This window comes from Patella vulgata, chromosome 7 (assembly GCF_932274485.2).
Source record: "Patella vulgata chromosome 7, xgPatVulg1.2, whole genome shotgun sequence".
In the NCBI taxonomy this organism is placed as follows: Eukaryota; Metazoa; Mollusca; class Gastropoda; family Patellidae; genus Patella; species Patella vulgata.
Window position 1 is genome coordinate 52198961 of NC_065885.2, and position 14027 is coordinate 52212987.

The 14027-nt window shown below is 36.0% G+C and overlaps 1 protein-coding gene across 1 annotated transcript in view; it reads left to right on the forward strand.

Moving 5' to 3' along the window:
- Positions 1 to 9021, forward strand: part of LOC126827790 (high affinity cationic amino acid transporter 1) — a 59957-nt gene extending 50936 nt beyond the window's left edge. The window contains exon 8 of the mRNA XM_050557326.2: positions 7144 to 9021. Coding sequence (XP_050413283.1) covers positions 7144 to 7256 — 113 coding nt within the window. The 3' untranslated portion in view covers positions 7257 to 9021. The remainder of the gene's footprint in view (positions 1 to 7143) is intronic.
- The last annotated feature ends 5006 nt before the right edge of the window (positions 9022 to 14027 follow it).

Genomic DNA, 14027 nt, shown 5'->3' on the forward strand with positions numbered 1-14027 from the left:
TTCGCTCATACGTTTTGGAATCATCAAAAGACGCGATGGAGCACTTATGCAAGACTTTAACATTACTACAGTAGGAGGTGATTCTATAACCTGTCGTTTACGAGTTTTAGAATGTGTTATTGAAAGTTTAGATGGTAAATTTTCACGACAAGTTCGCCTTACAGAGATGGAAAATCCCTGCGGTGACACGCCCATCGTTACGAACGAACAACTTCAACAGTATCCACATTTATCAGGCGTTGAAATTGATGAAGCGACCACTGAGACAATAGACATTCTTCTTGGAGTTGAAAATAGTGATTTGTTGACAGCTCTAGAATACGTCAAAGGTCCTACAGAAGATGATCCAATTGCTGCAAGATGTCCCTTAGGATGGTATATTCAAGGCGGTCGTAACACTAAAACCGAATCTAATGCTTTAATAAACTTTACTCAAGTAACAGCAATTAGTGAAATAGAAGATTTTTTAGGAATTGAACGGATGGGAATTGAACCTAAACATTGTAAATGTTCTATTGAAGCTGAAGAGAAAATCGCGACAGACGAAATGCAACAAAGCGTAACACAATTGTGTGATGGAGTTTATCAAATTAACCTTCCTTGGAAGAAATCACCGAATGATTTACCGAATAACTACGACTACGCTGTTAAACGTCTTCAGAATTTAGAGAAACAATTTAAGAATCGCCCGAAAGAATGGGAAATTTACTGCAAACAAATGGATGATCAAGTTACTCGAGGAGTCGCAAGATTTGTATCAACGATGGAATTTGATGCAGACATATCCAACAACAAGAAGATGTGGTTTCTACCTCATTTTGGAGTAATCAAAGATTCGGAGACTACGCCTGTTAGAGTAGTTTACGACGGAAAGGCTCGATTTCAAGGACATTCTCTCAATGATTATCTTGCCAAAGGTCATAACATGAACACTGATTTATTTGATATCGCTTTACGTTTTCGAGAGTATGAAATCGGAGTAATCGCAGACATTAGTAAAATGTTTCAAGCTGTTAGAATGAATCCAAATGACTCTAGATTTCATCGTTATGTTTTTCGTAAGAAACCCGAAGATCCTATAGAAGTTTATGAATTGACAACAGTTACGTTTGGAGATAAGCCTTCTCCAGCAGCAGCTATTATTGCTCTACGGCATGTCGCGGCTGAACATGCTCCTAATGATATTGAAATTCAACGAATTGCCAACAACCAATTTTATGTTGATGATTTGACCGATTCACAAAGATCGTTAAATGATGCCAAACAACTAAAGTCTAAACTTATATCGACCTTAGAGAAAGGAAATTTTAAAATTCGAAAATGGTTATCGAATGAGAGAAAACTTTGTGATCCCGAGTATTATCCTAATGACAGTACGACAACGGTACTTGGAACGAAATGGAATCTTAACAAAGATACTCTGAGTGTGAAGGAAGTTTCGTTAAAGGATTTCATTCCTACAAAACGTAATATTTTGAGGATGACAGCTAGTTATTACGATGTTTACGGAATTTTATCTGGTATCTTGGTACGCCCGAAAATTCTATTACAACAGCTCTGGCAGTATGAAATGGGCTGGGATGATCCGATTAGTCCATATAGTGATTTACATAAAACTTTAGAGACAATTAAACATGATTTGCAGAATGTTAGTGCGATAGAAATTCACCGATGTCTTATACCTGAGAGGTTACGTGGAAAGCCCAATTTACCAAGTTCTTCACTACATGGTTTAAGCGACGCGTCAGAGGATGCCATGGGAATAGGAGTTTGGTTAAGATGGCCAGACAACGAAGATAAAGCTGATTTGACATTTGTATGTGCAAAAGCTCGACTTACGCCGTTGAAACAATCAAGTATACCACGGAAAGAACTACAAGCAGTACTTCTTCTTTCGAGATTGATGATCACAATTAGAAACGCTTTACGACTTGAGATAAGTTACATGAAGATCTGGACAGATAGTATTACAGCAATTAGTTGGTTGCGCGGACAGTCTAAATCTTTTCGTTCATATGTGTCGTATCGTGTTGGGGAGATTACGTCTGAATTTAATCCTGTGAAAGACATTGCGTATGTTCCAAGTGATCAGAATACGATTGACTTAGTGTCCCGAGGAGTCAAAGCTAATGAACTAGGTACAGTTATCAACGGGCCTGGATTTTTACGTAAATCTTCGAATGAGTGGCCAATAACTCCTAATGTTTCTATTGATAGAGAAGATACAGAACTTAAGAAATACCACGTCAGAAATGCCAAAATTCTAGCTGCTCGACTTGATCAAGACAATACATTATTGGATCCTCGTCGGTTCTCAAGTTGGACTCGTCTGGTAATGGTAACAGCAAGAATCTTATCGCTTAAGGATATCCCTAGGAATAAATGGTTAAAGGATTTAACGACGACTATATTTCGTTGGCCTTCTCGCAAAAGAATCAATGAAGCAAAATTATACTGGATTAGATATGCCCAAAAAGATTTGGATTTCGATAACCGTCATATAATGAAACTGGAACCAATCTACGACGATACAGATCAAGTATATAGAGTTGGAGGAAGAATTCACAATGCACCAATTTCGTATGATATTCGTCATCCGTATTTGCTTCCGAAGAAAAGTTATATTAGCTATCTTATAGCTTTAGAGAGACATAAGTATTCATTACATGGAGGGCATCTAAGAACAGCAGCTGAAATACGCAAGACTTATTGGATTATTGGAGATATTAATTTATCACGCCAAATAGTTCGCCAATGTGTAATTTGTATTCGTTATCGTGGGAAGACAGTAGAGCAACGAATGGCTGATTTGCCAGACTTTCGTATAAAGCCATGTACCCCGCCTTTTCAGACTACAATGATGGATTATTTAGGGCCAGTAAATGTTAAACTTAATCGTAATACAGTAACAAAAGGTTATTGTGCAGTTTTCACGTGTGCAGTGACAAGAGCAGTACATTTAGAATGTGTTCAGGATTTATCTACTGCAGCTTTTTTACAAGCGCTAGAACGTTTTATTAGTATCCGTGGAGCACCAGGACTTTTAATCAGTGATAACGCTACATGCTTCAGAGGAGCAGACAATGAAATACGCGAACTACAGTTACGTTTGAATCAAGATGAAATACGCTCGAACTGTCAACGTTTTGATATAACATGGAAGTTCGGACCTCCTGGTGGACCGCATCACCAGGGAGCTGTAGAACGTATGGTACAGGAAATTAAGAAATCGATGAGACATTTAGTTAAAGCAGACAAACTTTCTTTTGTTGAATGGGAAACAATTTTTGCTCAAATTAGTGGTTTATTGAATAGTCGCCCACTTACCCTAAGTTCATCGTCACCTTTGGATGATCCGCCGATAACACCGAATCATTTTCTTATAGGAAGAGGAGATTTAAAAAACCCAGTTGTTCCATGTGAAGAATACACCGGAAATCTTCGTAAGAGAAGAGAACTTTGTAATACAATGATAGACGGATTTTGGCGTAGATGGATGAATAATATTCAGAAACTTTCACCTCGCGACAAATGGCCAAACACCCGAGAAAACCTTAATAAAGGAGACATAGTTTTGGTCGTTGATGAAAATGTTAAACGTGGAAAATGGAAGTTAGCAGAGATTATAAACACTTATTCCGGAGATGATAATTTAGTACGAATTGTGGATGTAAAATATTCAGATGGGAATGTATTGAAACGTCCAGTAACTAAACTAGTTTTATTGATGAAAAAGGAAGAAAGACTTGATTTGTGAAATTTTAAGTTTAAACGTGACTGAAAGATTTTCTAAAATGATGATTTCAAAGTTAAATTTTCATTATTATTTCGAACTTTATCGATATTCCTATCGAGTGATGTCCCCTGGGATGTCTTAGAATGAACATTAATTTATTGAAAATATTTTATTTTACCAATTTATAATTTTTCGTTTCGTTTTATTTTGGTGAAAAAATTTGTAGATCAGTTGCCACAACAGTTGAGGCTGGATTCGCCACGATTGAAAAATAATATTTGATGTATGATGTTCAATACATTTTGAATAATCAGAAGTTTCAATGAATGACTTTTGTTTTTGATTATTTCTATTGTTTCAATGTGGACCTAGTAAGTTTTATTTAGTCTTAAATCGCATTTTATGACAACAACCAATATTATATTTGATAAGACACTTATTGTGAGTTGTATGGAATTTTCTTATATATTGGAATTTTTTGAACTGAACCCTAGACTTACCCATATAAAGAAAATCCAACCACTGGTCTACTAAGAGCAAATCATTCCCACGAGGGTCTGCTGAATTCATTTAAAACCATCATAGTTTACGGCTGTGATGAGTATATAAACATCTACATAATGGCAGGTCTGGCTTAAACTTTACATATGTATAATCTAACTTGTTCCCTTCCTGTGCCTGTCTAATCAAATCATGGTAAATCGAAAACTATCCAAATTGCAGTGCGCTTTATTCATTTAGACCACACAAAAACAATGAAATGTTTAAAGGGGTGGTCCCAGGCTTCACATGGTATGCGTTGACAACGGTTAGCATAAGCATGCGAATCAAACTCCAAAAGTTGATGAATTAGCCAAATTGCCTCGTCTGAAAGTTTGAAATGAAGAGATTCAGCTGTTCTAAAACGAGCATTGGATTTACTTAACCCTTGTGCGGATACAAGCGGTATTTCAGGACCCTACGACCATAATTTGTGCAGAAGTGGTTCTTAATTGTCTAGCGAGAATTTTATACACTGTAAGCTACTTATCGTCGTGTATAATGCCGCAAATAGGCAGCGGCAACATTGACAAGAAACTAAAAGTATTACATTATCGGAAACAAGGGGTCTTGTGGACCCCCTCCCCTCTCCTTTAAACATTTTGCTGGTTACAAGAAGTGCCTAATCTGTTTTGCGGTCAGCGCAAGCTTTGTATTTGGAATCTGTCTTACTGATGATATTGTGTTGATCATTCGAGTAATCTAAATCTGAAAACAAATCTAGGTACGCTACCAACCCCGTCAAAAGACGATTCTACATGTAAATGACAATTAAGCTATTAGCAGAATTTGGTGGTTTCAAAAATACCTTATAATTCATATCTTCACTGTTAATACTTCAAATATTTTTTTTATTACTTCGATTGGTTATTCTTCGGGCTTTAGAATACCTCTTGTTGCCGCCAAGGTTTTTCGTGTGGGGTTACGTAGCAGGTTAATTGATAATATCTCGACTTTCACTACTTTTACTTCGGCCAATATATGAACCTATATAGCATGGGATATAAGGACTAATCACCAATCACTCGAGGAACGTGAAACTTTGGATTTATTCTAAAAAGTACCACATATCAGCTACAGAAACTTGCACATGGTGCTGATAAAGGTTTCTAAGAATCTTTCAAACAGTTTAACCAGTTTTATTCACTAAAATATATCCAAGGTTGCTCTTTTAATACAATGTAACTTTTTATATCCGTTATTTCAATTATAAAATATAGTTAATATTAAGCTACGTAGATTATCGATCTCTTAACTTGTAATATAATCTACGAGGTTGTATTCCAATCATTACCATTGCTGTTTATCATCTATAATTGAAGGCACGGTAAACGAGGCCGGTTGTAAGCTTGTTTGGTCAAGAATTCACTTAATATGCTTTATAGTCGCTGGGTTTAAAATGCAATAAATGTAATGGGTAAATTGGACATAATATATGATATTTACTAGCTTAGTCAAACTATCAATAATAAATTTATTGGCTTATAGCAGGCTTGTAGGATGCTCTTTTCCCTCGAGGGCCTGCGAAAGACTATAGTAGTTTTATGTGTGCCATTTCCAGGCGACCGTGGAACTAGCGCCATTAATAATACAGATTAATTCTGAGATGGCAAGCAATCGTTTTAATCGATTCAAGTTGCCCAAAGGCTGCGATAAAATCGTCGGATATGGGAGAACTAGCACCTAGATACATGCGTACCAATATCATCGTGGAATCTTCTTCTCGTTAAATATGAGGTCACGTATTAGGGGATTGATAAACAAGTCTTAACATAAAGCTCGACTGATCAATTTTTATTCTGCGATTTGTTGGGAGTTTTTATACAATGGTTTCTCTGTTGTCTGAACATTGACAAAATCGTTTACGAGATTGGTGGTCCGCTGAGGATAATACTCTTACCTAATTTGTTGAGACATTTAGTATAAGTCGTATAAATGCATTTGATGATCAGAAAACGATTTAGCGTGATCGATCATAAAAAGTTTGTTTAACATGGAATTGATCAGAACGATTTGAAGAAAATGTAAATCTGATTAAAGTAATACTGGAAACTGCTGAACTTACGGCTGGCCCCCGTATCCATTCACTTGATTTGATATATACTGTTGTTGTGTATTGCTTGATATGTCTGTATTTTTTGGGCAGTGTTCTGTATCCCGTTGTCCGCAGGGTGTAGTGTAGTGTGGCCCATTGGAATTTCCCAAAGACTCAGAATACGGCCCATATTTTAGAATTGGGTAAAACGATATCCATGATTAGCCCCCATCCGAGATTAAAACAAATTTCATTTAATTTTCCCTTTGACGACCAAATTTGTTCGTGGCCAGTGGCTTTGTTCTCTGAATGACGAGATTGGATTCAAATTTTTCAAGTAATACGAAAACTCTTGTGATAATAGACAGGGGCCCGGTTGCTGCATCATGGATACATATCCTTTGAATCGTGTTTTGACCATTTTCTTGCATTTCCCCTGTAGATAAATACACCATTTTAGCACTATGTCGATGTAAAGGATTTTAATTGCCCACAACGATGAAATAAACATTTCTGATTGTGTTATTTAAATCAGAACACGAAAACAAGTTTCTTCTAATCTCGAAGTGGATCAATCCTATCTAGGCCTGTGTGTTCGAGTTACACAGTTATTTCCATGCAGTCTAGCTGTCATGTAGCGTACTTATAATTACACAATATCTTTGGCAAATATAGATCATTACTCTGCGTATTGGAAGATGTGTGACTTGAAGACTTCCGTCATTCTTCTTTTGATGCTCATTGTTTGTTTATGCTGCTCTGTCTGTAGGACACCTATAGAAGTATTACTTTAGAATTATGTAATAAATAAATTTTATATTATATTTTTCAGGCTTGGTGGTATATCTTGGATATGGAGTGAGAAAAAGTAATGAACGATTGCTGGATGACCAAGAAGTAGTTCTTTATGATATTACAAATCCATCATTCTGTGCGTCTGGTTGAAAGTGTATATCTTTTAGCCTATGTGATCGTTTTTTGCCGTAGCACTCATCCGTTGGGCGGTCGTCAACACTTTCTTGTGAACACTCTATGAAGTTATCCGACCGTTTCAAAATGTATATATACATTGTTAGCGTTACTGAATTTTAAAAACTTCCAAATTTGTAGATGTTGGTTACTCTGCAGAATGATTTCCACACCCTGCTTATTCTTTGTTCAGATTTATGAGACGGGCTAGCCTATCCAATTAAACATTTACGTTAATTACTTCCAGAGTTATGGTCCTTGTGGACTGGTTTGGAATCTTATTGGCGCTCCATTAACTTATCCGATCTGCTTGAAATGTATATTATTTCTGATTTATATTCGTCATGTTCTTCAATTTACATTTTTTATTTCGAATTATCGCGAAAAATAAGTGTAAAACCTAGAGTAATGTCTTGTAATAATATACACTTTGCTTTTTATTTACTTAAAAAATCATAATGTGAAAACATCTACTGACTACCCAGACGACTTAGCTGCTGTTGGTGTATTCTTCGTTGTATGGCAACCTAACTTTATCAATTTATCTTGTACACATATAACCGGAATTCAATTAGAAAATAAGAGTGAGAGAGATGGAGAAATTGGGTTTAACGTCCACTCGACACAAACTAGGTCATTTCCGGACTAACACATGGTTCAATTTTATTTCAACAATTCGCTTGCGTGTAGGGGTATTTAGCAGTGGGAGGAAACCGGCGGACCCGGAGAAAACCCACTAAGTTGTGCAGGCGACCCTACTTTCACGCACAACCGCAGAATCGAAACCACGCCAGTTGACTCAATGACAGACCTTATGATATGAAAATAAGAATGAAAAAAGTGAATAAGTTCGGAAATATATGTTATAGTTTAGTGAAAGAACAACCCAAAAGGTTAGGATCATATCAATATAACATCTCTTTCATTTTCAAACCATAAGTTAATCTTTGCTTTCTATCATAACGGCTTGCAAGCTACATCAGCAATTCAGACTAAATCTTGTTTTTAAATCCATCTACCAAGTGATCTTTTAGTCATTTTTCCAATGTACCCAGTTTACGTCGTTCTTATAGAAAAAGTTAAATTGTTGCAACTCGTTTTCGAGATTCTAGATCCCAGCAACAAAGAATATAAAAATAATATCACGTGTTTATCTATTTGAATTACTATTAGTACTCGAATACCCGAAAGTCGTTACTTAATAACGTTTTGGGTTGGCTTTCTATTATTTTTTTATTTGTTTTTTAAACCAAAAATCATACAAATTTCTGAGTTTTCACATGTGTATATAAATGCTTCAATCAAAGAACCACACACACAAATAATTATGAACCAATTTAACCCCGAGACAAATGACATTGTGAGCATGTCGATGAAAAAATAGATGAAATTCATGAATAAAATCCGAGAATTAATTACAATGTTTTTACCCTTCAGAAAAATTCCTCTTGGATCATGTTGACTTATTTGTTCCACAAAGCAGACGATGTAATTAGTGGGAAAATATGGTTGAACTATACAAAATCAGCAACTTATTAGAGCTCAGCTTATCTATGTCGTATAGGGTACAATGAAAAAATTAGAATCGCCCCAGGCTCATCGTTAAATCATAGAACTAGAAGCCCATGGCGGTGCTGTTTTTAGACAAAACTATTATAAATAAGCAAGTGATATTTAAATGAACGATGTATATATATTGTATATAATTGATGTGTAAAGAGTTTCTAATTATAAAACATTTACAAACAAAAAATTGTTTATGTATTATTACCTTATCAGAATGATTTAAATATACTCAGCCAAATTAAAAACTTGACACTGATGAATTTCCACAAAAAAAATTTTCTGGTAAGTCAAATAAATTTTAAAGTGTTTCTTACGATAGTAAGTAGTAAAAAGCCTTTAATTTCATAAAATTGTAAAGTCACGTGGATCACGTGACTTTTGAGCATATAAAGATGAAAAACCTGAAAAACACTCGCAAACACAAACTCGTGAGGTCATTCGATGCAAGTTTGCTTAAACTGAACACGCACACGTAACTTGAACTGGAAAAACAAATTAAAATTGTTATTTTCATCTTTGTTAGAAAATGCCGCGCCTTTCAAATGTAGAACGTCTACGTGCTATAGGTAGGCTCTATGCTGGTCAGTCTGTGGTCACTGTTGCAAGAGCCTTTAATTGTTCACGCCAGACAATAATTAATCTTAGAATAAGAATGCTTCAAACTGGAACTATTTGCCGACCGCCCAAGGGCGGGAGCGCCACGTGTGACGTTACTCCAGGAAGATCAAGCAATACGATTACGTCATCTTAGAAACAGATTTGTCACTGCAACCTCCACAAGTAGAGAGATGTTTGGTGGAAGGGTAACTGCACAAACTGTTCGAAATCGCTTGCAGGCTGCTGGTCTTCGAGCTCGCAGGCCCTATAATGGACCAATATTGACACCTCTTCATCGCCGTAACCGACTTGTGTGGGCCACAAGACACATAAGATTTACTCAAAGACAGTGGAATTCGGTTGTGTTTAGTGCGAATCCCGATTAACTTTGAGATTCGCCGATGGCAGGGTCCGAGTGTACCGCAGACGAGGTGAACGTTACGCTCAAGTATGCGTCAGAGAAGTTGACCGATTTGGTGGCGGCAGCGTCATGGTTTGGGGTTCTTTTTGTGCACATGGACGTTCTCCTCTTGTTGTTGTCCAAGGGAACTTAAATGCTGTCCAGTACAGGGATCAGATTTTGCAACCTGTTCCTCTTCCGTTTATGCAGAGACATGGGCCATGACTAACGTTTCAACAAGACAATCCTCGACCCCATACAGCAATTGGTACCCATATTTTTTTAAGAAATGCCGGTGTCCAAGTCCTGGATTGGCCGTCGCTTAGCCCCGACCTTAATCCTATTGAACACATCTGGGACGAACTGGGTCGACGTGTTCGTCAGCAAGTGAATCCACCACTGACGTTGCAGGACCTTCAACATGCTCTTGCTGAGCAGTGGCGACGTCTTCCTCGGGTAGTGTTTACTAATGTTCTGAGATCCATGAGAAGACGTTGTGTGGCAGTACGAGACGCTAGAGGAGGCCACAACCGTTACTAAACACTTTATTCCGATTGTTCTCCAAGTCTGTGAATTTCATTTTGGGGGGTACTGTGACATCACGAACGTTATCAATGTCAAGGACTTTCGGCGAGACGTATTCTTGCTTTCTGTTGATGTCAAGGTCGTCTGTGCACAACATAACACTAAAATAGTTACCTTAAACCAAATATTAAAAATCTAGTCCCAAAAATCCCGGGTGTCAAGTTTTTAATTTGGCTGAGTATATAAGAAACGATAATGTCTTACTCAGTACCGTACATAGAACCAGTTACTTTATACCATAAAGACATTTATGTATGTCTTACTCAGTACCATAGAGTCCATTACTTTATACCATAAAGACATTTATGTAATGTCTTACTCAGTGCCGCACATAGAGTTCCTTACTTTATACCATAAAACCATTTATGTAATGCCTTACTCAGTACCATACATAGAGTCCGTTACTTTTATACCATAAAGCTTTTTATGTAATGTCTTACTCAGTACCGTACATAGAGTCCGTTACTTTATATACCATAAAGCCCTTTATGTAATGTCTTAGAGCCCATTACTTTATACCATAAAGCCATTTATGTAATGTTTTACTCAGTACCATAGAGTCCGCTACTTTATACCATCCATGGCATTACTTTAATTCCTTACATACCTTTATTCTATTTCGCACTGTTCATTACTTAATTTCTTACCCTGTAACATACCTTCTTGCCTTGTAATAAATAGTCCGCTACTTTATATCATCCAAGGCATGACTTTAATTTCAAGTACATGTATATTCCATACAGTCCGTTAATCTAATTTCTTTCTATGTACCATACAGGCACTTTAATTTCCTACAGTCCGTTAACTTAATTTCTTACTATATATGATTCAGTGTATTACTTTAATTTCTAACTTAGTATCACGCAGAAGAGGGGTGGCTCTACGGGATTCAATCGGGGAATTTACCCCTGACTGTCTTATTTCATAAACTAGATCTGACGCAGGATCCGAAATTTCGGACTAACTATAACACCATACAACACAACCTATTGCTTTGATGTATTACTTATTTCTGTAATATTTTGCTCTAAAGTACAACCCATTAATTCAATGTTTTGCTGCACCGCATACAATACAGGCCATCACTTTAAAGTTTTGATCAATATCTCCCGTACTCCTCGCAGTGTTTGATTATACCTAATCCCACTAAACACTGCCAGACTCACAGCAAATTTCCATTCCAAATTATGACTGGTTAACAGTCCGATCAACAACCAATACATTACAGCATAGCAAATCAATCGGGATTTACCTGAGCGCTATTATATGTGAATATAAAAAAAGCATATAACGACAATCCCGGCTACATTACGTCCTAACGTCGTAACGAAGGAAATTTATTATGCACAATTAATAACCAGTGCATAGGAAAATATTGCAGAAATACTAATTGTGTGGCAAACGAGGCTATTCAAAATTCTGGAATAGACTCTTAAACGGTAAACTATCGTTTTCCTTATATAAACTTTTATATATCAACAGTTCCAAATATAATTTTGATTACAAATGGGTTTATTTCTTGAAAAATATTTTAAATGAAATCGGATTTTCCTATACGTGGAACTTTCAAATATTAGATACATAATTGGACAACTAAAAGAATTGAAATATCACTAAAAGAAAGACCAATTTTTACAAAAATGTTTAGCAGATAAACAATGTTCACCAAAATGTCTTTGTTACAAAATATTTAAAACCGATATCAAATTAGAACCATATTTTATCAATTTAACAAACATTAACATACAAACCTTGTCTAGATTCAGATTTGGAAGTCACCGATTACCGATTTAGTCGGGGACGTGGATTAAAACACCAAGAATTCCACTTTATTTTAAATTGTAAATATTTTTCTTCTGAAAGAAACGGATTATTGCCAGATTGGTGCCAAAATCGTTCAAATGCATTCAATTTTCAAAGATTCTGTCATGTATGTGACTCGGCCGACATCGGTGACGAATTCCGCTGTATTTCAAATTGTAAATATATATCTTCTGAAAGAAAACGATTATTGCCAGATAAGCGCCAAAATTGTCCAAATACATTCAATTTTCAAAATCTTATTAATTGTTAAAACACTGTTGTATTACAGAAGTTATGTCGATTCAATAAAATCATTACATTAAAAGTTAATCCTCCATGAAAGCCTTTTGTTATATACTTAATATACACCACTATTGTTATTGTCACTATCATTTATTAATTATTGATATTACTTAATTGTTCGCACATGTCATTTGCGTTTGAACCATTGTATATAAATTTACATTATCCCAATAACTATGTATCTATAGTTTTGGAGAATAAAGAAGTTTAAGTCAATGGGCATACAATTCGCAAAGAGTAGTGATCATTATATTGAACAATGATCATGACTATGTTATATCGTGGAGTAATTTGTAGTAAGTTACTACCTAGGTGAAATTTTGTCACCTATGTGAAAACGTTTCCATTTGGTGAGAACTAAAAAAACAAACCTAAAACTAAAAAACAAAACCCAAAATTACAAAATATTAAAAAGTCGTATCATGAGCCACCGTAGACCACACACCAGACGAACAATATTTCCACCATCTTTTAATACATTTAATCAACTGTCCTGGACTTACAAAAAAAAACGGATCAAAGAGATGGACTGTCAAATTCGATAGAAATACGAATTTAGATTTAATGAATCAAAATATTGTTTTAAAAAAAAGACTTGGAATGTCAAACTCGATAGAAATACGAATTCCAAAACTTTTTTGTTTGTTTTTTACTTGTGCTTTTTTGATATTTCATGAATTTTCTTCACAAGTAAGGATACGTATTATTTAATACGTGGACAATAATTAATGTTGGTACAAACGACAAGTTTACAGAATTTATATCAGAGGCTTATATCGGAGATTTGAGTCAAAGAATTTTCGTTCCAATAGCGGACTTCAGCGACGGCACAATTTACCGATGCGAGTATCGATGATTGCTCCCGATGCACCCAAGCGTACAATTTTACTTGAATCAATAGGCCTACTAACAAACACTGAGATTTTATTAAGACGTAACTCCCGTTAAGCGGTCAGTCGTGAAAATTCCCCTGAGGAGTGATTTGGTTGGATGGTCAAAAACCCAAGATTTCGGTCTCAGTACAGCAATGGCTAGAGATGGATTTCTCGGGCCATTGCTTCAGGAATATGGTGTTTTCTCTACGTTATACAGTACAATCCATGGTTTAACAACCCGTTATATCTACTTAAAATACAGATGTGACGTCACCCTTTGATGTTGGCGTACCATTATTTAAAATATTCGTTCGGACAATTTGCCAATTGTACATTATTTATACTTGTGAAATATTGGACTCGCGTGGCGTATTTCATTGCGTAACGTATTTCACTGTACCTTTGTCACGCACAAGCGGGGAATGAAACCACACAACTTGATTTGATGACAGACGCTGTGTTCTTTCATGCACGCGTTTAACCGTTCAGCCATTCCCCGTACACCCACCCTGCCCTTTTTAAGTGATGCAGCAGTATCTGATAACCAGAATATTTTTTTTTATATGACGTAAAATTGGTTTCCTCTTTAAATTCCTTTGTGCGCACGTTGCAGTTTAG